The 25,358-nt window shown below is 34.4% G+C and overlaps 3 protein-coding genes across 3 annotated transcripts; all 3 read left to right on the forward strand.

Moving 5' to 3' along the window:
• Positions 1 to 8,213: 8,213 nt before the first annotated feature.
• Positions 8,214 to 13,041, forward strand: LOC140894330 (uncharacterized). Its single transcript, XM_073302829.1, has 6 exons — positions 8,214 to 8,343; positions 8,432 to 8,571; positions 8,706 to 8,762; positions 9,332 to 9,535; positions 9,674 to 9,802; positions 12,956 to 13,041. Exons 3-6 carry the CDS (start codon positions 8,708 to 8,710, stop codon positions 12,967 to 12,969), a joined length of 402 nt encoding a protein of 133 aa, XP_073158930.1. The 5' UTR covers positions 8,214 to 8,343; positions 8,432 to 8,571; positions 8,706 to 8,707; the 3' UTR covers positions 12,970 to 13,041.
• An 825-nt stretch (positions 13,042 to 13,866) lies between these two features.
• On the forward strand, positions 13,867 to 15,000 carry LOC140861278 (uncharacterized). The gene has a single exon (XM_073264287.1). It carries the CDS (start codon positions 13,867 to 13,869, stop codon positions 14,998 to 15,000), a length of 1,134 nt encoding a protein of 377 aa, XP_073120388.1.
• A 90-nt stretch (positions 15,001 to 15,090) lies between these two features.
• On the forward strand, positions 15,091 to 16,581 carry LOC140861279 (uncharacterized). Its single transcript, XM_073264289.1, has one exon. It carries the CDS (start codon positions 15,091 to 15,093, stop codon positions 16,579 to 16,581), a length of 1,491 nt encoding a protein of 496 aa, XP_073120390.1.
• The last annotated feature ends 8,777 nt before the right edge of the window (positions 16,582 to 25,358 follow it).

Here is a 25,358-nt window from a genome sequence, read left to right on the forward strand (position 1 = left end):
TGCTCAGGCAAAGGAACCAAGGTCTCATCAAAGATCCAAACACGTACTGAGGAAATACCACATCATCCGGGATATTGTGGAAAGAGGAGACATCACTGTCGAGAGAGTGACCTCTACAGACAATATCGCTGATCCACTTACTAAGCCCTTGCCAGGACCATTGTTTGACAAACATCGCGAAGCAATGGGATTGCGTAGTGTGACTAGTTGGCTTTAGGGCAAGTGGGAGATTGAAAGAGTGGGTGCCCGGTTAGCCAACTTGTGGCTAAGGGCTTTTGTGACTCTATGTATAATCAATCTTTGTTTAATATAATTTACATTCATTAATGGCATTATCTTTGTCTTTCTTCATATTGTTATATTGTGATATACTATTGTTGTTTTGATAAAGACCTTGAATATAATATAGTGTAAGTAAGATGAGATAATGAATAAAGAGAGATCACTATTATGAAACACATCTTATAGTCACTGTATATTCTAAACAGTTCCTAGTCAATTGAGCCGTCCGCTAATAAGGATAAGGATCGCTCGAGATTGAGACTAGCATTTGTGATGCCAAGTACCACGTTTCATTGGTAATGGACATGGAGATGTTCAAAGCATGCAAATGGATATTCATATGATGAATGATCGAACTACCCTATTCGGACTTTCCAAGTGATTATCACTTATCGAGTGGATAAAGTCCGCGGTTTTGGTTGTACACCATTAGTCCTTACTACTTGAAACATCATTGAGACTCTATATGCTAGTACTGTACTTTGACTCGTTTACCGACTCTATTGGGGTCATCAGGTGTCGGGATTGGGTACAGTTATGACACATATAGGAGTCGATGCTTTGTTGTCAAGGATTCACCACATACTTACGAGTGTGGATATCCTATGCGATCTGAGGAGATATTAGTGTGACGAATCTCTGGCCAGAGTACATGATGTGTTTTAGGTTACTCGGTTTTCCTAGTAACACATGCAATGTCACTATTTGATCTCCAAGATGTAATGCATAGTTATCGAATCTCGAACGACTCTCGATGCACCAATGGTTGTTGATTCGATCGGGATATTTGGATGAAGGGACCGTACTGTACGCTAACCAAAATCTACTGGTTCTTGCAGGCACTATCAGTGATACCTAGGGAATCATGGGGCGATGTTGCTAGACGCTCTTACCATGATTCGTTGGGCAAGTCGGAAATTGTTGTTCCGAGTCACAAGGAGTTGTGAGCCCACGGCTAGCTGTATCCCTGAACCATTGAGGGTCACACAAGTAATGGATTACTAAACCCCGTTGAGATAGTTAAATTTAATGAAAGAGAAGTTGGACTTCTTAACTAAAAGGGAGTGTAATTTCCTAAAATGACATAGGGATGAGCATTTTTTGGAAATCACTGAATTCGGATTCAGAAAAATTATCTTGACTTTAAAAGGTGCAGAAATGGTTTCTGTGCACATTGGTGAAATCGGTTTATCAATCGGAGTCATGATGAATTTTATATTAATTTTTATAACAACGGGCTTGGCTTGTTGGGCTTAAGTTATGGATTGTGGGCCCTAAGGAGTTAGAGTCCTAATACAATTATAACTTAATCTAGTCTAGAAATTATCTATAAATACATGTGTAGTGTTCGAAAATTGACACAATTAATTCTAGCAATTTTCAAAATTCACATAAAATAATTCAAGGGGATTTTCGAAAATCCTCAGTCCCTTTTGAGAAAATTCGGTCTGTGATTTTTGTGAAAAATTACATTCCGAATTAACAGATCAAATCTGTTTATTCTCTACGATAAACTTCTGATTGATTTCTAGTGCAATCAATCAGAGGGTTTCTGTTTTCTATTCGTGGACCTTATTCCGGAGATTGATCGTGAAGCCATCGGTTCCCGAGATATACAAGAAGAGCAGATTAAATTCTGTTGGTGTCCATAATCAAGCCGTTGCTTGAAGAGGTAAAATATTATTAATTGTGATTATTATTATTTTACTTGCATAATTTAATCGTAAAGTTTTGAAACCCGTGATATGGAATCGTTCCATATAGAAAAATAAAAATTTTTAAACTTCCGCTACACCGGGTATTAATTCTTAATTGCTCTGAACACGTTTTTCCAACAGGATGTTCCTAAGACAGCATTTCGTATACGGTATGGACACTATGACTTTCTAGTGATGCCGTTTGGTCTGACAAATGCTCCAGCTGTTTTTATGGATCTGATGAACAGAGTATTCCGCGATTTTCTGGATAAGTTCGTGGTGGTGTTCATCGATGATATTTTGGTGTATTCTTGCAGCATGGATGAGCATGCCTATCATCTCTACACTGTACTGCAGGTCTTGAGGGAGAGACAGTTGTACGCGAAGTTGAGTAAGTGTGACTTCTGGATTGACCAAGTTGTGTTCCTTGGTCATGTCATTTCTCAGGAGGGCGTATCTGTTGACCCGAGCAAGACAAAGGCTATTCTGAATTGGTCGCGTCCGACTACAGCTTCTGAGATTCGTAGTTTCCTTGGTTTGGCAGGATAATATCGACGTTTTGTGGAGAACTTCTCTCATATAACTAAGCCTTTGACTCCGTTGAAGAAGAAGGATGTTTCTTTCGTGTGGTCTGATGCTTGTGAAGACAGTTTTCGTGAGTTGAGATGTCGTTTGACGACAGCTCCAGTTCTTGCTTTGCCGTCTGGATCAGGTGGTTTTGTAGTCTTCACCGATGCTTCTCTCCAGGGTTTAGGGTGCGTGTTGACTCAGAATGACCACGTGATCGCTTATGCTTCTAGACAGCTGAATACTCACAAGGAGAACTATTCCGTTCATGATCTAGAGCTTGCAGCCATTGTCTTTGCCTTGAAGATATGACGTCACTATTTGTACGGGGAGCGATTTGAGATTTTCACCGATCATAAGAGTTTGAAGTATCTGTTCACTCAGGCTGAGTTGAATATGCGGCACCGTCATTGGATGGATCTGTTGAAAGATTACGACTGTGAGATCAAGTACCATCCAAGTTCTTCGAACCCCATTGCTGATGCGCTTAGTCGCAAGGTCTATGTGAGTTCCCTTCGTACCAGTTCAGTTTCGAAGGCAGTGGAGGAGTGTTGTTCTTTGGGATTCACATTCCGTCATAAGAAAGAAGAGCAAGGGATTCGTGTTTCTTCTGTGCTTGCAGAGCCAGCATTGTATCGACGAATTCGTGAAGCTCAGAGTTCTGATCTGAAGACGCAGAAGTTGGCCCGTTGGGCTGAGGGTGATAGTACTTCTGGTTTTCATCTGCAGGAAGACGGTCTGTTGTGTCTTTCTGGTCGAGTAGTTGTACCCGAGGATTCTAATTTGAGGAATGAGATCTTATCACAAGCTCACCGCAGTCGATTCTCTGTACATCCAGGCAGTATGAAGATGTATAAGGATCTTTGCACTCGTTTTTGGTGGAAAGAGATGAAGCGCAGTGTCTATCAGTTTGTATCCCGATGCCTTGTGTGTCAGCAGGTCAAGGCAGAGTTTAGACGACCCGGAGGGTTACTTCACAGCTTAGAGATTTCTGAGTGGAAGTGGGAGCATGTGACGATGGACTTTGTCACCCACTTGCCTATGTATTCCAATAATTGTGATGCTATTTGGGTTTTCGTGGACCGGTTGTCGAAGTCAGCACATTTTCTTCCCTATAACCGCGATTATAACTTTGATAGGATGACGCAATTATATGTGCGGGAGATTGTTCGATTGCATGGGATTCCGTTGAGCATTGTCAGCGATAGAGATCTGAGATTCACCTCGAGATTTTGGGGTAGTTTCCAGCGAGCCCTTGGTACTACTTTGAGCCTGAGTACGGCTTATCATCCAAAGACAGATGGACAATCCGAGCATACTATTCGCACTTTAGAGGATATGCTTCGCGCGGCGATGATGGATGTTGGCCCAACGTGGTATGATCATTTACCCTTGGTGGAGTTCGCTTATAACAATAGTTTCCATCGCAGCATTGGCATGGTACCATTTGAGGCTCTTTATGGACGTCGTTGTCATACACCTTTGTTTTGGGATGAGGTTGGCGAGCGTCAGGTTGAGGGTCCTCAGATGATTCAGCAGATGACTAATGCAGTGGAGTTGATCCGACGCAGGATTAAGGTGGCCCAGGATCGACAAGCTAGCTACGCGAACACTCACCGGAGACCGTTACACTTCGAGGTGGGAGGGCATGTGTTCTTGCGTGTGTCACCTTTCCGGAAGGTGATGAGATTTGGTCGCAAGGGTAAGCTGACACCGAGATTTATTGGTCCTTTTGAGATTCTCGAGAAGGTTGGGGATGTGGCTTATCGTCTGGACTTTCCACCCGATCTTTCGGAGATTCACGATGTGTTCCACGTGTCCTTGTTGAGGCAGTACGTGGCGGACGAGTCGCATATTTTGCATCCGACTGAGGTAAAGGTAGATCAGGATCTATCATATGTGGAGAAACCCTTGCGGATTCTGGACAGGAAGGACAAGGTACTTCGTAATAAGCGTATACCATTAGTGTTGGTACAGTGGCAACACAGAGGTACAGAGGAAGCTACTTGGGAGTTAGAGAGCCGGATGTTAGCCGAGCACCCCGAGTTATTTTGAGATTTTGTACTTCTTTGTATCGAGTTGTACTTGTTCAGTTGTAATAAAGAATATTCGTGTTGAATCCTGTACTTTTCCTTTGACTTTAATTTCGAGGACGAAATTTCTTAAGTGGGGGAGAATGTAGTAACCCGTATCCAAATTTATGATTAATAGGTAATTAATCAAGTGATCATGTTTAAATTTAATAAAACATGATTAAAGAAATTCCAAATGAATTAACGGAGTCCGAAAATAGATCCAGGACACTCGAAAATGGTGGGCATGGCTCGGGAGGTTCGGACGCTCCGAACTGGTGTTCGGAGGACCCGAACGTGATCGGAGTCAGGATCGGAGGCCCGAGGAGTTCGGACGATCCGAAGAGGAGTTCGGAGGATCCAAAGAGGATCGGAGGCTCCGTCGGTGGAATCGGAGGACCCGAACAGGGTTAGGGCTTACGTCATCAATTACGTCAGCAAGGTTACGTCATGGCTGACGTCACTGATGGGACTTTGGAGGACCCGAAGTTAGGATCAGACGATCCGATCGTGTTCGGACGATCCAAAGTCATGATCGGAGGATCCGAACCAGTTCGGAGGGCCCGAAGCCGAGTTCGGACGGCCCGAACGCCGTCTATAAATAGAGGAGCCGAGGTTCATTTGTAACTCGCTCATTTCCTCTCTTCTCTCCCAATTCCTAGGCCTTCTAACTCAGATCTAGGGAGATCTAGGCGCCCTACGGGAAATTCGAAAGTGGCTTAGTGATCTAGGCATCGTCGCAGAGCTGTGGCCTAGTTTTGAGGCTATCGACAGCAAATGGCTAATGACGAACGCAGGTATAACTTTGGCATCCTAAAAATATTTAGGAGTATGCATTAGCTTAGTTAAGGCTTTTAGAACTTTATTGTTGATGCATGGATATTTGCATTGTAGTAGCAGTAGACTGGACTAATAGGCTTGGAGTATAGGCCAGTGGAGCTAGGTTTTGACCAGCAGTGTTAGAGGTACGTAAGTACTGACCGAGATAGCCGGCATGATATATTTGCATGTATGTTGCATGAGTATGTGATATATGTCTTATCATGTTTTAGCATGTTTTACCGCCTTAGCACATGCACGATTTTACGTGTGACTGCATCCTGAGAGATGTGAGTCATTGACAGTCTCCATAGGAAACAATGATCTCATTTTGGACTCGAATCAGGTATGACAGTTTCCATATGGGACTTGTATCCTGTTTTGGATTCGGGTCAGGATGGGGTTGACTCAGCCCTGATATGGAATATACGAGTACCCCGCGGAGTCGCTCTCTAGCGGGTACTGTATATTCCCGGTGCCATGAGCAAGTGTTTTCACTTGAGTTTTAAATCATATTGTGTGCGCATATTTGTATTTATATCATTGCTTCGTATTGAGCGTTCTAGCTCACACCCCTGTGTTTGGATATTGTGGTGTACCTTGTGGCGGGGCAGGTTTGAGGCTGAACGGTCCAGGCGGCTCTCAACAGGATTGAGCTTGGGAGAGTGCGAGGTTGTAGAGGGTAGGGATTTGTTTACCCTGAACCTTCGATTTGGTTGTATAATGATATTTATACACGATTGTTATCGTCGGTTGTATTCTGCCGATTGGATTTGTTGTATTTTAATTATCCGCTCTTTACACTTTAAGTTTTAATTGCATGCGCTTTTATCGTAACTCTGATTAGTAGTGGATCCGGGTTGGATCACTACAGAACCAAAAAAATATTTCTCTAACTCACACGAAAGAAAAAACACTCAAGAAACTCTTTTGTTTCTTTTTCTCACTTGTTATTTGCTTCTCTCGAATTTGGGATACTGAAACAAATGACTGGGGAGCTCTATTTGTAGGCTCAAAAAATGCGTGAAGGCTTTAATTTGGTAACCATCATCCGACAACAATTTCCTGCCACCAAATGCATTTATGATGGAATTGAATTTCCACCTAACACTTTTTTTTAGTACAACTACATCAGATATCAAATTACATCTCAATTGTAACCCTAAAGAAAAAAATTGCCCGCACACAACCGACGGGACTTAAGCATGGACTCGAGACGTGCTTGTTTCAAGCAAAGAAACTAACCAAATCAACCTAAATAAATTAGGAAACTAACCCAAAGTCAGCGGGAATCGAACCTGAGACCTATTGATCTCAGGGCCTCAGTCTTGACCACTAGGCCAAGACCTCATTGGCAATTTCCACCTAACACTTACCATGACTAATAATAACGAAAAATACAACGTATAGAAGAAAACTTGACGCTCTTTGTTATACATTGTCACCATCATTTCCACTGGATGATATAATCAGTAAATTTTCATAAGAGAAAAGGAGGTCCTAAAATAAAAACAATAAAACAAAATAAAAATGGTGAAAACTTAGAATTTAAAATAGAACTGATAATTTGTACAGAAATTGAGAAAAGTAAAGAGATAATTACCTCTGTCACAATCTTAAAAAATATAGTTTTGAGATAAAGGACTATAAAATTTTTCGTACACATATTTGCTTTGTGCCAAGAAGGAAGAATCATCACATATTACGTCTTTTCCAACCTTGGGCATAAGTTTTGGTTTTCTCCTTTTAATTTTGCTCAACACATAGAAAAGCAATGCAACCGTAAGAAATGGGGGAGAGAAAAAATAACCGCACATACAAAAAAATGGATATGGGAAGTTATTTTTGAAATATGAATTTTACCAATTGATATTATCCAGTTGCCGATTGTTTTTTTCCATAAAATAGTAGGGATTATTTGAAAAAATTGGAAAAGGCCATACCAACATACCATAAAGTTAGTATGAGACCCACATCTTTAATAGAATACTAGCACATAAACGCACGCGTTGCGTGCCTTATATGTTATAATGTTTTAATTGAAAATTTAAAAAAATTAGTGAAAGAAAAAATAGAAATTTTGTAAATGGATATTCACAAAAAATGAAAAAAAATAAAATTAAAAAGTGACATTTTTGTAATTACATGATCATCAAAGGGTAAAAGTAAAAAGATTGGCCATACTAACATACCAACCCCTCAACTTTAATAAAATAATAAAATAGATAGATAGATAGATAGATAGATGATCATCAAAGGGTAAAAGTAAAAAGATTGGCCATACCAACATACCAACCTCTCACTTTAATAAAATAGATATATAGATATATATATCTTTACTATCTAATAATTGCTAAACCCCTTATACTAACTACTTTGTCCAAATTAATGTTTAGACTAAATTGCCCTTCATTAAAATTTTAATCCCCTCCATTAAAATTTAATCCCCTTTATTAAAATTTTAATGACTCTTTAGTTTCTAATAATCCGTACTTCACATTATTTTCACCAGATTAGATAAACTTATTTTCAAATTTTTAATAATCCGACAACTTAAGATTTCACATTATTTCCAGCAGATTACATAAATTTATTTTCAAATTTTTTCACAATATTCTTTTCAAATTTTTTTTTGAAGGATATTCTACTTAAGATTTCACATTATTTCCACGAGATTAAATGAATTTATTTTCAAAATTTTTCACAATATTCTTTTTCCAAAAATAGTGGGAAATCAGTTGATTTTATTTCTCCTACACGTTTTACCCCACTACGCACATTCTTTGCTACTCTTCATCGTGCAGATCTTTCTTTGTGCTTCTCTTCATCATCCGTTCTTTCTTCTATTTTTATTTTATTTTCGCTTCCGCCTTCTTCTTTCACAGTTATTTGATCTCAATCATCAGGTATCTTCAATTCTCATATTCTTCTAACGTCGCATCACATTTATCTCTTTATTTTTTTTTTACTAACAATTTGTGTTTAACTCTTCAGGTTGACGAAAGATACTAAAAATTAATGCTCGAATTTCATTACAATTTTCATCAAATTCAAAAGTGTTGAAATTGTTACTGTTACAACGAGTGTTCAAATTGTAGCAAACCCAAGGCCTTGGAATCCATGCTTATTATCCGGTTAAATTATGTTTTCGTCCATTGTCATTCTTCAATTTTTATTCTCGATAATTGAAGTCGTTTCTTTTAAATTTGATTTCTAACTACTTTTTTCTGTTTCAATTGTTTTGCGTGAACTTTTTGATTGTCATCAGTTATGGAAGATTCCAACCGTGCAAACTTCATCTCAATGACCAATGTCTCATCTAATGGTACTTTTTTTTAATTGTTCATTTTTATTTTGTTCAGGATATTTTAAGTATTATTTTTTTACATATCTAATTTCAACAGAATCTAAATATCATATATATATATATATATATAGTGTTTCATGTTACTGTAACATTTTGAAATTTGGTTTTTTATGTCTCCCATTTATTATAAATACAGAGAGATCGATTGTGCATCACCAGAGCAATTTTACTTCAACTAGACTGATTCACTTTTATTTGTATGTTTTGTACACTTTCAGCATTAAATAATTTTTGCATCTTTCGTGTATAATCCAAAAAGTTTCAAATATGAAGAATATTTACTGTTATTCAATTAAATCTTTTCGGCTTTATGATTGTACCCAAGTCTTCACACTGAATTTGGTTTATAAACTTAAAATTAATTAATGGTTTGTTCTATTTAAAATTAATACGGGTTTGATTTCTTTGATTTATCAAGAAAAAAAATATGTTACATGTGGTTAAGGTTCATATAAAGCTTTAAGTGAAAAAAAAAATGACGAGCATGACATTTGAACTTTTATATTTTAATTTCACATATAAAACAGATGCATCAGAATTGACATCTTGCAATCTTGAAAATACGAGGCCGGGCCAGAGACGTTCTTCATCAAATGAAGCGCATGAGGTATATCTTGCACGTCGATGTGCAAGGTATCAGAGGCGGCAGACAGAATTAATAGGCATGACTAATGAAACCATCACCAATAATTCAACCACAAATCATATTCAAGCCCCCGATGGGGAAAGAGGTAAACCATAAAACACTGCATCCATTTTTTATTACAAATTTTGCATTATTTCAATTTAGTTTCATTATATTTTCCAAAAAAAAAAATTACGATCTCTAAGGTTAATTCTATCATTAACATTTCAAACTCATTCAACAGATGATGCTACTTCGTATTCTGTTCGACAAACTTCAACATTGCGTCCAATAACATATAACCCATGTTCATCCACGTTCGAAAGCGGTGACACAAGTACAATGCATATTCCTCCTGCACAACCAGCTGCAGGTTCATTTTTAATTTATTAGATGTACACAAAAGTTTAAAATTTTATTTTGCTAATATATTTATATATTATTTTCTCAACCGATTTGACATATAAATTGATTAGATGTACACATAAATTTATTTAATTTTCTCAACCGCTTTGTCATATAAATTGATTAGATGTACACCTAAATTTTATAAATTTCTAACATGTTTAACTTGAAAGTATTAGTATTATCACGTCGTGGGAAATATCTAACATTAATTAGAATCAATATGGTATTTATTCATTCAAATTGTGATAAATATTGTTCCATATATACGTTGTTATTAATAAATTGTGATAAATGATTCTATCTTATTATCATAAAATTTAATCAACTTATTATATCTTAATATCATAAACTTAAATTAAATCGTGATTAATATTGTTCCATAAAAAATTTTCACAGATTTACTTTTAAATTTGAATGCATAACCATCGCAAAACGCAAAGAATATATAAATTTTAATTTATTTTGTAGAATGAAAATATATGTAAATAAATAGTTTTAAATCAATTTTCAACTCAAACATGTTTTTAACTCTCAATTTTTAACGGATGAAGTGAAATTTTCAGTTAATTGAAAAATTATTTAATTTTATCATAACTACTATTTTTTAAAATTATTTAAAAAAACACATCATATCAAATTCGCAACTTATGCATACATAAATTTTAACTAAATAAATATATATACTTTAATTTTATATTTATAAAATATATTTATGTAAAAAATACCTTTAAATCAATTTTCAACTCAAACATGTTTTTAACACTATATTTTTAACGGCTCAAGTGAAATTTTCAGTTAATTGAATTTTTTTAAATCATAAATACTATTTTTTAAAATTATTTGAAAAATCACATCATATCAAATTCGCAGCTTATGCGTAAAAAATTGAACTAAATAAAAATATATACTTTATTTTTAAATTTATCAAATTTATTTATTTGAAATTAAAAAAATCATATATATAACAAATTTTAAAAATATATAAATTTTTTTAAAAATAATTAATATATATGTGATAAAGGATAAAATAGGCATGCATCTTAGATGAAGTTCATAAAAAATGTTGACCCTAATTTGAAATCAATATATAAATTAATTTATTAATAAAAATTTGTGAACTAATTTATCATTTAATCAAAAGCATACTTATAAAATTATTTTTACTCTAAAAAATTAATTATATGTGTGTGTATGTGTGATAAGGGATAAAATTAGCATCTTAGCTAAAGTTCATACAAAAATTATTAACTTTATTTAAAATAAATATATATATTGAGGCATTAATAAAAATTTGTTAACTAATTTAACATTTAATCAAAAACTTTCGTATAAAATTAATATTCACTTTAAAAAAATTATAACAAAAAAAATCCTCTATACAAAAAGAAATATTATATATACTTTAAAAACAAGTCTAGATTTCTCATACTTCATAAACAAATCATCTACATCATGAAATTTTATTATTTTAGAGATGTATATCTTAATCGATATTAACTAATATTCAAATTATAAATTATTAATATATCGATTAAGCTATACATCTCTAAAATAATAAAATTTATTCAATTGACTACCCATTTATCTAACCGATCCAAGCAATATTGATCGAAAAACTATTATTTATTCAATACATAATATTACTTGATTAGCCGCAAGACACAAACTTGGCGTATTATTAATGTAATACACATATATAAAACTTCATTTTTGTCATGTTCTATATATGAATTCAATGTGATACACTTACTATATTATCTTTCATCTAAACTGAAATAAAATTTGTTCATGAAAAACAATGTTTTACAACTTATAACATTATAAAAGCTTAAATTAAATAACTAAAACATTATTAGAAAAGCTTAAATTAAAGAAATCGAGAATAATAAATTTCAAAACATTCCACAAATTGCACCTTAAATTAGTAAATATCATATCTTACAATTAGAGAATTCCTATTCATTTTCACTTAATTACAATTACAATTCTATCATATTCAGTACAAATATAAATACACCTCAATAATAATTTTAGCATCTTCGTATTTAATATATGTTTTTCCTACTTTTATTTTACTTTATCCAACTACAGGAATTCATTTTATTGGTAGTGGAAGTGACAATAATAGTCTTTTGCGTACACGTCCACGGAGATTTCGTAATATGGCTATAAATTTCATTGGCTTTCAAACACACGATCGGTCGTTATTGCCTAATCCAACAAATTGCCCACACTGTCAAGCTTTGTTGTTTCATGGAGAAACATCTCAATTGTGTTGTAGAAATGGACGTACAAAACTGGATCCAATACTATCACCAGTTGAATTACATGAATTATTTGCCATGGAAAATGAAGAAGGCAGACACTTTAGACAATACATAAGAGCATACAATCATGTTTTCTCCTTTACTTCAATATGAGTTAATATAGATCAAGCACTGGCAATTGGTTCAAATGGGATTTATTCATTTCGTGCTCAAGGTACTATATATCACTCAATTGGAAGCATTCTACCACATGAAAATGATAGGCCAAGATACATGCAAATGTATATAGTAGATACCGATCATGAAATAGATAACAGGCTTCTAGAAAATCAAGAATTGAGAAGAGAATTGTTGGTGAAGATACAAAGGATACTTGATCGATACAATCCCTTTGTGCAAGTTTTCAGACAAATTGGACAACGTCAGGATATACCCAATTGCAAACTAATCATAAAGCAGCAAAAATTGAATGAACGTCAATATTGCCTACCAACTGTATCTCAAGTTGCAGCAGTTATTGTAGACAATGAATTTCCAGAAAACCTAAATGGTAGAGATATTATTGTCGAAGGAGTTAATGGACGTCTTATGAACATTCAAGACATGGTGGGCTATTATGATCCTTTGCAGTATCCACTTCTTCTACCATATGGAACATATGGCTGAGATATAAATAGTCGCAATGTTGATGGAACTCGACTGACATGTTTAGAATATTATTCTTATATTTTATAGGTTAGAAAATTCAAAAATTAACATGCATATTGTTTGCTATTATTTTTATTAACTAGATATCAATTATAGTTTCGGTGCATTAAAAAACTCAAATTGTTAATGACCTTTTGTATTAGATACGGACAAATGATTCATCATTATTATTTCGAGGAGGCCGCCTGCTACAACAATACGTGGTTGACAATTACGTGAAGATTGAAACGCAACGGCTAAGATGGATACGTACAAATCAGCAAAACATTCGTTCAGAACTTTACCAAGGATTACAAGATTGTTTACATGGCGGCGAAAATATTGCAGGTTTCATTTCTTTTAATTGTGACAAATTTTCATAATAATCTTTATTTTCTACTAGCCATCGATGCACACGCATTGCGTGTGTAACATAATACATAAATATTAATATTAATAATGTGTTTCATACATGTATTGCATTTTTATTTTTAAAACTATTCATTTTGTTGCATTGTTTTATGAATTCAATGATATAAGCAAATGATCTTTGATCATACACAAGTTATCTTTGATTTTTGTAATAATATTTAACTCTATATATCTACAGTCATACATGAATTTAACCACTGAATTGTATATATGATCTTATAAAAGATTACAATATACTTTATTATATAATTTTATCTCATATTTTATTGAAAAGTCAAACTATTTAACAAATTATTTTTAGTGAAATGGATTAAATAATATACGTAAATCTTATAAAACAAAACATCTTATTTGAGATATATAGCATGCATCCATGTTCAGAACTTTACCAAGGATTACAAGATTGTTTACATGGCGGCGAAAATATTGCAGGTTTCATTTCTTTTAATTGTGACAAATTTTCATAATAATCTTTATTTTCTATTATTAATTTTATTTATTAACAATATTATTATTAGAAAATGTTGGTCGTAGAATAGTACTTCCATCTTCTTTTCCTAGAAGCCCACGTGATATGTATCAAAGATATCAGGATGCAATGACTTTGGTATAAAAATATGAAAAGACAGATTTATTTCTTACAATGACATGCAATCCAAATTGGATTGAAATAAAAGAGCAATTATTACCTGGTCAATCAACTCAAGATCGTCCAGATTTGATAACAAGGGTATTTAGGGCAAAATTCGAAGAGTTCAAGAAAGACGTCGTGGAGAAAGGGGCTTTAGGAAAAGTAATTTCTTACTCATATGCTATCGAATACCAAAAGAGATGTTTACCCCACGTTCATATGTTGCTCATATTTGAAACAACTGATAAGTTTCACAATCCTGATGACTTTGATTCTGTTGTACGTGCTGAAATACCATCGCAAACAGATGAACCCAATTTGTACCAAGCTGTAATCCGCCACATGATACATGGACCATGTGGATTACTCAACCCTTGGAGTCCATGTATGCGAGATGGTATTTGCAAGAAGAAATTCCCTAAACCCTTCACATCATACACGGCTCTAGGAAATGATTCATATCCTATATATCGAAGACGTGAAGCTGCATCAGTCCCGATTAGTGAAAATGGTCAAGTAGTGGTTGATAATGGATGGGTTGTACCGTATAATCCGTGGCTTCTACTAAAGTTTGATTGTCATATAAATGTTGAGGTGTGCGGCGGGATAAAATGTGTCAAATATATTTATAAGTATATTCATAAAGGACCTAATAGAGTGGCAATAGAATTACGCAATGGACATAACTGTGATGAAATACAACAATTTGTGGATGGAAGGTGGATTTGTGCACCTGAGCCATTATGGAGAATTTTTTGTTTTGAATTTAGTCGAATGTATCCGTCAGTCTTTAGACTGCAAATACATTTACCAAATCAACAAGCAATTAGATTCAGCGCAGATCAACATGTAAGTGATATAGTTGGAGATGATGATAACTCAAAGACTATGCTGACAGAATTTTTCACGGTGAATCGTGATACTTCATTAACTGAGAGATATTTGTACAGAGAATTTCCACAACATTACAGATGGGTACAACCTCAAAAGAAATGGGTTCCACGAAGGGGCCACAACAAAGTTGTTGGGAGGATATATGTTGTGTCTCCATCTGAAGGTGAACGGTTCTATCAACGTATCCTTTTAAATCATGTTCCAGGGCCTAGGAATTTTGAAGAACTCAGAACTATAAATGGTGTTGTGTAAACGACATTCAAAGAGGCAGCTGAATATCGTGGACTTCTTGAACATGATGATTATGTTCATCACTGTATGCAAGAAGCATGTTCTGTAAAAATGCCATCTTCATTAAGAAGGTTGTTTGTATCAATATTGGTCTTTTGTCAACCGACACGAGTTAGAGAACTTTGGAATGATTTCAATCCATATATGTCTGAGGATTACGGTATATCAACTTTATCGAGCAGTTCCTTCATCACAAACAAATTGTTGCTCGAGTTACGAAGATTGTTATATCAGCATAAAATGAAAATCAGTGACTTTGATTTACCGCATATAAGTGTTGAATTTTTGGATGAATCTCCACTTCTAAGGATAATTGAAGACGAGCTTGCTATTCAAATTTCAGATGAAGATCTCAGATCCGTTGAACACTTAAATTCTCAACAAAGGGTGGCTTTTGACAGTATCGTACAAAGTATCATGTGCAACCATCACAAACTATTCTTTATCGATGGACCAGGTGGAACTGGAAAAACTTTCTTATATCGCTCAATTTTAGCGTATTTAAGAAAGAAAGAAAAAATTTTAATTGCAGTTGCAACTTCGGGAATAGCTGCAAATTTATTGCCAGGTGGAAGGACTGCACACTCACGTCTTAAAATTCCACTTAATCCAACATCACAAACTCTTTGCAACATTGAAAAGAAAAAAGATCTGGCTGAGTTGATCAGACGTGCATCAGGTATTGTGTGGGACGAAGCTCCAATGGCTAATCGTTATGCTTTTGAATCTGTCAACAAAACTTTTCAAGATATTATGAAAAACATGTTGCCATTTGGTGGAAAAACTATGATTTTCGGTGGAGATTTTCGTCAAGTATTACCTGTTGTTAAAAGAGGATCAGCACGAGAACAAATTGCTGCAAGCATTTCAAGGTCAACATTTTGGAGTTGTGCTAATGTAATACATCTTCATCAAAATATGAGATCTGCGGAAGACATTGAGTTCTCACAATTGTTACTACGCATAGGTGATGGTTTGCAGCATAGCGTGAATGATGATTTTATAAAATTACCAGATTCAATGGTCATACCATGGGAAGGTGAACATTCAATTTCTCAATTGATTGATTTTGTTTTTCCAGATATGGTAGAACATATGAACAATGCAAACTATATGGTTAGCAGAGCCATTATTACTCGGAAAAATGTCGATGTTGATAAAATAAATGAATTGCTAATTTCAAAATTTCCTGGGGAAGAAAAAGAATATGCATCTTGGGATACAGTTGAAGATGACAACAACAACCTTTTCCAAGAAGAGTTCTTAAACTCTCTAAGTCCAAGTGGTTTGCCACCACACAGAATTGTATTAAAAGTAGGTTGTCCTATTATGCTCTTGCGAAATGTGGCACCTGAACTTGGACTATGCAATGGAACAAGGTTGATATTTCGCAATCTTTACAGAAACTTCATAGACGCTGAGATTATAGTGGGTCCTCACAAGGGCACAAGATACTTTCTCCACCGAATGCCTTTGAAAAGTGAACTTCATTCCGGATTGCCATTTGAGTTGACACGTAAACAATTTCCTAACAAACAATAGCAAATGTAGGTATATTTTTACGTGATCATGTGTTCAGCCATGGACAACTCTACGTTGCATTTTCAAGAGGAGTTTCACAACAATCCACAAAAGTTTTGGTCAGAGATGGAAAACTGAATCATAGATCTGGTGTTTACACCAAAAACGTCGTTCACAAGGATGTGTTACTTCATAATAATTGATCATTACAAAATGGTAAGATAATATGGTTTTTTGCTTCACGCTAAGAAAATTACTCATATATTTATTGACATAACTTTTTCACTATGCAGGTCATCAGTGGGAGAATTCGAGAATTCAAACAAATGGATTACGATGGAACTATCGGCATGAGTGCCTACCAAAGTCTATGCATTTCAAGGTTTATGCAGAAACAAATTAAGAACATGTAAATTTTCTATTGAAACACAAAACATTTTCATTCAACCAATTTTTTGTTTTTGTCCCCACGCTTGAAAAACTATGTCATTTCAATTGTGAGCAAAGATATAATTATTATTTTAGATCTTCAATCTTAGCATTATTTAATATCATAACACACTTATTATTTCACATGTTATGCTTAATATTCATGTACAAACATCGCACACGCATAGCGTGTGCCTCAGTTGCTAGTATATATATATATATATATATATATATATATATATATATATATATATATATATATGAAGATATGCATATGAGATATCATTCAAATCTCCATCGAAGTATTTCTCTTAGTTAATATCCCATCTAAGGACAGTTGTTTAGATTCCTTGAGCATTTTATGATTGTAAAAATTAATTTGATAAATATTGAAGAATTCTATTTGAATTTATTTGGCTGAGTGAATTATATATATATATATATATATATATATATATATATATATATATATATATATGAAGATATGCATATGAGATATCATTCAAATCTCCATCGAAGTATTTCTCTTAGTTAATATCCCATCTAAGGACAGTTGTTTAGATTCCTTGAGCATTTTATGATTGTAAAAATTAATTTGATAAATATTGAAGAATTCTATTTGAATTTATTTGGCTGAGTGAATTTATCTGGCGAGGAATATTCTATGTTACCATTATATATCATATAAATTAGTTAGTCATTATGACAAATAAATCTCATGAAGATAAATACAACTGACTCAATGCCTCAAATTTGTCATGACCCGAATCCAAAGCATAATGACACCGAAGTTGTTTAATAAATATTAGCAGCACACGCGTTACGTGTGTAACATAATAAATGAACATAACATATTTTTAACGCGTAATGATATAAATCTATTAATATGATACTTTATAAATAAAAAAACAATATTATATGCATTAAAATATAAATATCAAACATGTAAGTAAAAGCTAAAGCCAATAATCAATGCACATGAAATACAATAGACCATTTACACTAATTTAGTTTAGGATATAAAAACATATTACACAAAATCTAACAAATTATTATCTCTAAACACCAATAGATCAAAGTAATTAATTTATACTGGTAATAAACGTAACTAATTTCACTAATATATCTTGAGCCAGCAAGTAAAATTTGAAGAACATTGATTGAGCAAAGAAGTATCAAAAATAATTTCTGCATAAAATAAAATGGGATTAGACATAAATTTTTTGTTAAATATAATTTTGTTATCTAAAATATATGGAATATTACCTGCTATATTTCAAGCTTACAATGTTCCTTGGTCTTTCTTGACTCGTATTGTCTATAGAACTGAAAGTATGATATTTTATAAAATCATGTAAAAGTAATTTACTGCATATAAATGATTTAGCCAAATGTTTTTTATTCATACCACTTTTATATCATCATCATTGGCAGATCTTGTATTTTTTCTACATGCATGAATAATTTATCAGTCAATGAATGTATAATATGATGTAATGAGTTAGATTATTTTGAACAGTCCAATCATTTGTTATTCCTACTATATAATAATGTCATACCTAAATAGTGCACTTTCGTCGATCTGTCGCCTCGCTGATATGCCTTTCTACATGATATGCAAAAATAAATTTTCAACTAAATCATGATAGTTGTAGTGAAATTCAAGTAAAAGATCAAATAAAATAACAGACAATACCTCTGTTAGATCCCAACCTTCAATCCAAGCAATTCTTTTCACACTATTAAAAGTTAAAACATATAACAATTATCATAAGCTTTTGCTACTGAAGTTGAAATTTATGTGACATTTAATGAACTTACATGTTTTTTTTGTTTTCGAAAAAATCTTAGAATCCATCTACCGAAGTCATAAGCACTTATTTGAAGAGTGGTTTTCCATCCCAAAAAAATTATTTGCATTCTTCGAGGCTACAAATTTGATAAGTACGTGTTAAATTTAATATAACTTAACATTATAAATTATACTTCAATTTTAAAATACGAAGTAAAATAGAATGTGGGGAAATATACTCTTTGTATCGGATAATTCAAATACAATCCACTTCTGAGATCTTCTAATGTAACGATACTTGTTGCATCAACATTGAAGTTTGTGAAAATGTTGAGGTGTATATCTGCACATCAAGATAATGTATATGTGCATTGTAAAACTTTAAACACCAAATATTTTAAAACGAAATATAAAATAAGAATGTCTCACAATTTTTTATGGATTATTTGGTAATAATACTTCCTTGTAAACAACATTTTTAGTATATACACCAGAACGTCGCTCTAATTTTCCATATTTTATCGGTAGTTTTGTGCGATCTTTTGAAACTCCTCTTGAAATTGCAACATATAGTTGACCATGGCTGAACACATGATTATGCAGAAAAATACCGACAGTTGGAATTGTTTGACCCTGAGCTTTGTTTATTCTGAGAGAAAAACTCAATCTTACAGGGAATTGTTTGCGAGTCAACTCAAATGACAATACGGAATTATCTTCACTTTTCAAAGGCATTCGATGCAGAAAATATCTTGTACCCTTATGAGGTCCTGTTATATTCTCTGCATCGATGAGATTTCTCCCTATATTGCGACAAATTAACCTCGTCCCGTTACACAGTCCAAGTTCGGGTTCCACATTTCTCAAAATCATAATAGGACAACCAACTTTCAATACAATTCTATGCGGTGACAAACCACTTGGATTAAGAGAGTTTAAAAACTCTTATTGGAAAAGGTTGTTTTTATCTTCCTCAACAGTGTCCCAAGATGTGTACTCTATTTCTTCTCCAGGAAACTTTGAAATGAGAATCTCATTAATTTTATCCACGTCAACATTTTTGGGAGTGATTTAATGGCTCTACTGACCATATAGTTTGAATCATGCATATGTTGTACCATATTTGGGAAAATTGAATCAATCAGCTGATTCATCTATTGTTCACCTTCCCAAGGTATGATCATGGAATTCGGTATTTTTATGAAATCACCGCACACATATTGTTGCAAGCCATCACCTATGCGCAACAGTAATTGTGAGAACTCAATATCTTGTGCGGATCTCATATTTTTCCGAAGGTGTATAATATTTACTGAATTCCAAAATTTTGATTTTGAAATGCTTGCAGCAATTTTCTCTCGTATCGAGTCTCGCTTAACAACCGGTAACACTTGACGGAAGTCTCCACCAAAAACCATAGTTTTTCCTCTAAATGGCAATATGCATTCCATGATATCTTGAAAAGTTTTGTTTACAGATTCAAAAGCAAAACGATTTGGCCATTGAAGCTTCATCCCATACTATAGTTGACGAACGTCTTATTAGATTAGCAAGATCTTTTTGCTTCTCAATTGTGCAAAGGGTTTCTGCCGTTGGTCTAAGTGGAATTTTAAGACGTGAATGAGCTGTTCTTCCACCTGGTAAAAACGTTGCAGCTATTCCAGAAGTTGCAATGGCTATCACGATTTTACCATTCTTTCTTAGATGAGCTAATATAGAATGATATATAAAAGTTTTCCCAGTTCCTCCTCGACCGTCGATGAAATTTTTTTTTGATTGATTGCACATAATACATCCAACGATAGAGTCGACGGCCAGCCTTTGTTCAGAATTAAGAAATTGGATAGATCTTAAATCTTCATCTGAGACTTGAATAGAAAGCTCATCTTCAATTATCCTAGGAAGTGGAAAGTCATCGAAAAACTGTACACTTATTGGTGGCAAGTCAAAATCTTCGAACTTTTTATTGTACTGATGTAATAATCTACGTATTTCAAGAAACAATTTGTTTGTGATGAAATAATCATTTGATGAAGTCGATCGACCATAATTCTGAGACATGTATGGATGAAATTCATTCCAAAGCTCTCGAACTCGTGTCGGCTGACAAAAGACCAATATGGAGACAAATAATCTTCGTAATGATGATGAAATTTTTATAGAACACACTTCTTGCATACAATGACGAACATAATCATCATGTTGAAGTATTCCTCGACGTTCAGCTGCCTCTTTGAATGTTGGACACATGATGTCATTGATGGTCATTAGTTCTTCAAAAGACGTCGGACCTCTGACATGGTTTAAAAGAATACGTAGATAGAACCTTTCACCTTGAGACGGTGACACGACATATATCCTTCCTACAACCTTATTATATTCAGTTCTTCGAACCCATTTCCTTTGATTTTGCATCCACCTATAATGTTGTGGGAATTCATGATACAAATATTTCCACCTCAGCGCTGGAGAACAATTCATTTTGAAGAACTCCGTGAGCATAGTCATTGAGTTACCATCAGTTGCAAGTATATCACTTACATGTTGTTGTGAATTGAAACTAATTATCTGCTGATTTGGTAAATGTATTTGCATTCTGATTACTTATGGATACATCATACTTAGCTCATAGGAATAAAGTCTCCATAATGCCTCAGGTGCACAAATCCATCTTCCATCTACGTATTGTTGCATTTCGTCAGAGTTCTGAATATTACATAATTCCAATGCGACTCTATCATGTTCTTTATAAATATATTTATATATATATTTCACACATTTTATCCCACCACATACTTCAAAATTTATATGGCAATCGTACTTCATCAAGAGCCAAGAATTATATGGAACAACCCAACCATTATCAACCATTACTTGACCATTAGCGGTTCTCATAACCGGAGGTCCTTCACGTCTCTGATATACATGGTATGAATCATTTCCTCGAGTAGTGTATGGTGCAAATGGTTTGGGAAATTTATTTTTACAAATACCATCTGACATGCATGGACTATTAGGATTGAATAATCCACACGGTCCATGTATCATGTGGTTGGTAACTGCTTCAAAAATATTGGGTTCCTCAGTTCTTGATGGTATTTCAGCACGAACAACTGAATCGAAGTCATCTGGTGTACGTAGTTTGTCAATGTTTTCAAATATAACCAACATGTGAACATGAGGCAATCCTCTCTTTTGGAACTCGATGACATATGAATATGAGATAACCTTTCCTAAAACCCCTTTCTCGACAATATCTTTTTTAAATTCTTCAAACTTTGCTCTGAATACCTTTGTTATCAAATCAGGACGGTCTTGAGGTTCTTGTCCAGGTAGTAGTTGCTCTTTTATTTCATTTCAATGTGGATTGCATGTCATTATCAACATTAAATCTGGCTTTCCATATGTTTGGACCAAAGTCATGGCATCTTGATATCTTTGGTACATGTCACGTGGACTACCGGTGAAGGATGAAGGAAGTACAATCCGACGACCAATATTTCCTACAGTATATATGGTCATTATACATATGAAGTGATAATTCATTTCTATGATGTTAGTGTCAAATTTGAAACAATTATAATGTCGAACGTGATATTTTCATAATCACTGTAATATACCTGCATTATTTTCACTAGAATCTAGACAATCTTGCAGTCCTTGATAAAGCTCTGATCGAATATTATGTTGATTTGTTCGTATCCACCTTAATTAGTCTCTGCGTCTCAATTTGCACATAGTTATCAACCATATATTGTTGCAGTAAGCGTCCTCCGCGAAGCAATAACGATGCAAAATTTGTTCGTATCTAATATAGATGTTTATTTGAACAATGAGATTAGTAATAATATATATATATATGTTTAAAATATAATTTATGATTTCAATATTCATATAAATTTAGTGTAATTTTTTATTTCTAATCTATAGGATGAAGGCATAGTAGTCTAAGCATGTCAATCGAGTTCCATCTACATTGCGACTATTTATATCCCATCCATATGTACCATATGACAAGAGAAGAGGATATTGTAAAGGATCGTAATAGCCAGCAATGTCTTGAATATTTGTAAGACGTTCATTGACACCTTGAACTACAATATCTGTTATGAATTCTATTGATTCACAACCGATTGATTCACTCTCGAACAAGATCACCCGATCAAAGAACGTAAACTTTGTAGAAAATGAAAACGAATCAAAGCAAGTAAAACACCAGGAATTATAGTGGTTCAGATCAAAGTATCCTACATCCACTTTGCCTTGCCCAAGGCTCAATCAATGAATTGGATCGAATCGTTTACAAATGAATGCGCTCAAGAACACAAATCGCATACAATGATATTACCAAGCTAATATCAAGAACAGAAACGATCTGTAAAGATGATGAACAATCAATCAACCTGTATTCTTGAAGGATATCTCTCTGATTATCTTGATGCATCAGCCTTTACGTATATATGTATTGCATGCAAAAGCTTGGGCAGCCAATCCCTTTAACTGATGCCGTTGAGTTAGTTAGAAGAGCTGTGATCCTCTGCATCTTAATCTTGATCCCAATGTGTACCTTGAATTCTGATCCATCCATTGGCTAAATAGGTGATCCAATCTTCACAAATCTCCACCATGGATTACCTATTAACCTCGGGCAAAGCAACTCCAGTCTAAGGGATGACCTTAGTTTCTCCAACATTCATCTGATTAAGGCAATGCTGGAATTTCAGAATTGGAACGGGCTTAGTCAACATGCCAGCAGTGTTGTCCTCGGTTGATATCTTCAACATGTCAATCTTCCCTTTCTCCACCAAATCCCTTATGAAATGTAACCTAATGTCTATGTGCTTGGTTCTTTCATGATGCATGGGATTCTTGGTTAAGTGCAAGGCACTTTGGCTGTCTGTGTAGATTTTAACACCAATTCATTCCCTCATAAGTTCTGTCAAAATACCTTTAAACCAAATGCCTTCCTTTGCTGCTTCGGTTATGGCAACATACTCGGCCTCTGTGGTGGATAGAGCCACTATGGCTTGCAATGTTGCTTTCCAGCTTATCACACATCCATTTAACATGAAAGTATAACCACTGATTGATCTTCTTTTATCAATATCAGCCGCATAATCAGCATCTACATATCCAACCAATCCATCCATAGTATTCTGCAGATCACCATATATTAATCCAGTGGACACAGTTGCTTTGATGTATCTTAGAATCCACTTGACAGCATTCCAATGATCTTTTCCAGGTTTGCTCATGAATCGGCTTACTAGGCTAATGGCATATGCTATATCCGGTCTTGTACAGACCATAGCATACATTAGGCTGCCTGTGGCATTTGAATATGGTACACTTTCCATATAGGACTGCTCTTCAGGCTCTTTTGGACATTGATCTGTAGATAATATGAAGTGTGATGCCAAAGGTGTTGAAACTTCCTTAGACTCATTCATCCCAAACTTGTTTACAACCTTCTTTAGGTAATCTATTTGAGAAACATACATCAATCTTTTGCTTCTGTCCCGGGTGATTTGCATGCCAAGTATCTTTCTTGCTGAGCCTAAATCCTTCATCTCGAATTCTGTCTTAAGCTTATCTTTGAGCTCATCAATCTCCTTCATACTCTTGCATGCAATTAGCATGTCATCAACATAGAGTAATAAGTAGATTGTGAAACCAGGAGACTTTGTTTTATGGTACACACAGCTGTCATATTTGCTTCTTTCAAAAAAAAATTCGTATCATGAAGCTGTCAAAATGCTTGTACCATTGCCTAGAAGACTGTTTCAAACCATATAATGATTTCTGTAGCAGGCATACTTTGTTTTCTTGGCCTGGTTCTTCATATCCTTCTGGTTGCCTCATGAAAATAACTTCATCCAGGCTGCCATGCAAAAAAGTTGTTCTTACATCCATCTGTTCTAATTCTAGATCCATGCTTTCCGTCAAGGCCAATAGAATTCTGATGGATTTATGCTTAACAATAGGTGAGAAAACTTCATTATAGTCTATGCCCTCTCTTTGTGTAAAACCTTTGGCTACCAATCTAGCCTTAAACTTGAGATTTTCAGTCCATGGAATGCCTTCTTTTATCTTGAAAATCCATTTGCTACCTACTATCTTTCTATTTTTAGGCAGCTCCACCAACTTCCAAGTATCATTCCTTTTGAGCGAATTAATCTCCTCAAGCATAGTTTCTCTCCACCTTTCCTTATGTGGACTGTTAATGGCTTCTTTATAGCTGACTGGTTCATCTAAGTTCAAAGTTTCTGATACACTCAAGGCATATGATATAAGATCTGCATAACCATATCTCTCAGGTGGTTTGATGATCCTTTTTGCTCTGTCCTTTACGAGTGTATAATCCTTCAAATTAGACTCATCCTGTTTTTCAAGTGACTCTTGACCCTCCAAGCCTCCAGGCTGTAGTACAGGTTCAAGATAGTCTCCTTTATCTGACTTCACCATGACATGATCACTGGTGTCACTGTCATTATCCATGACTGTCTTTCTTTCTAGAGGCATATTGTCTAGAAAGTCATCTTTATTGAAAGTAACATCCCTGCTTATCACTGCCTTA

The sequence above is a fragment of the Henckelia pumila genome, chromosome 4 (genome assembly GCF_033568475.1).
Source record: "Henckelia pumila isolate YLH828 chromosome 4, ASM3356847v2, whole genome shotgun sequence".
NCBI classification, from domain to species: Eukaryota; Viridiplantae; Streptophyta; class Magnoliopsida; order Lamiales; family Gesneriaceae; genus Henckelia; species Henckelia pumila.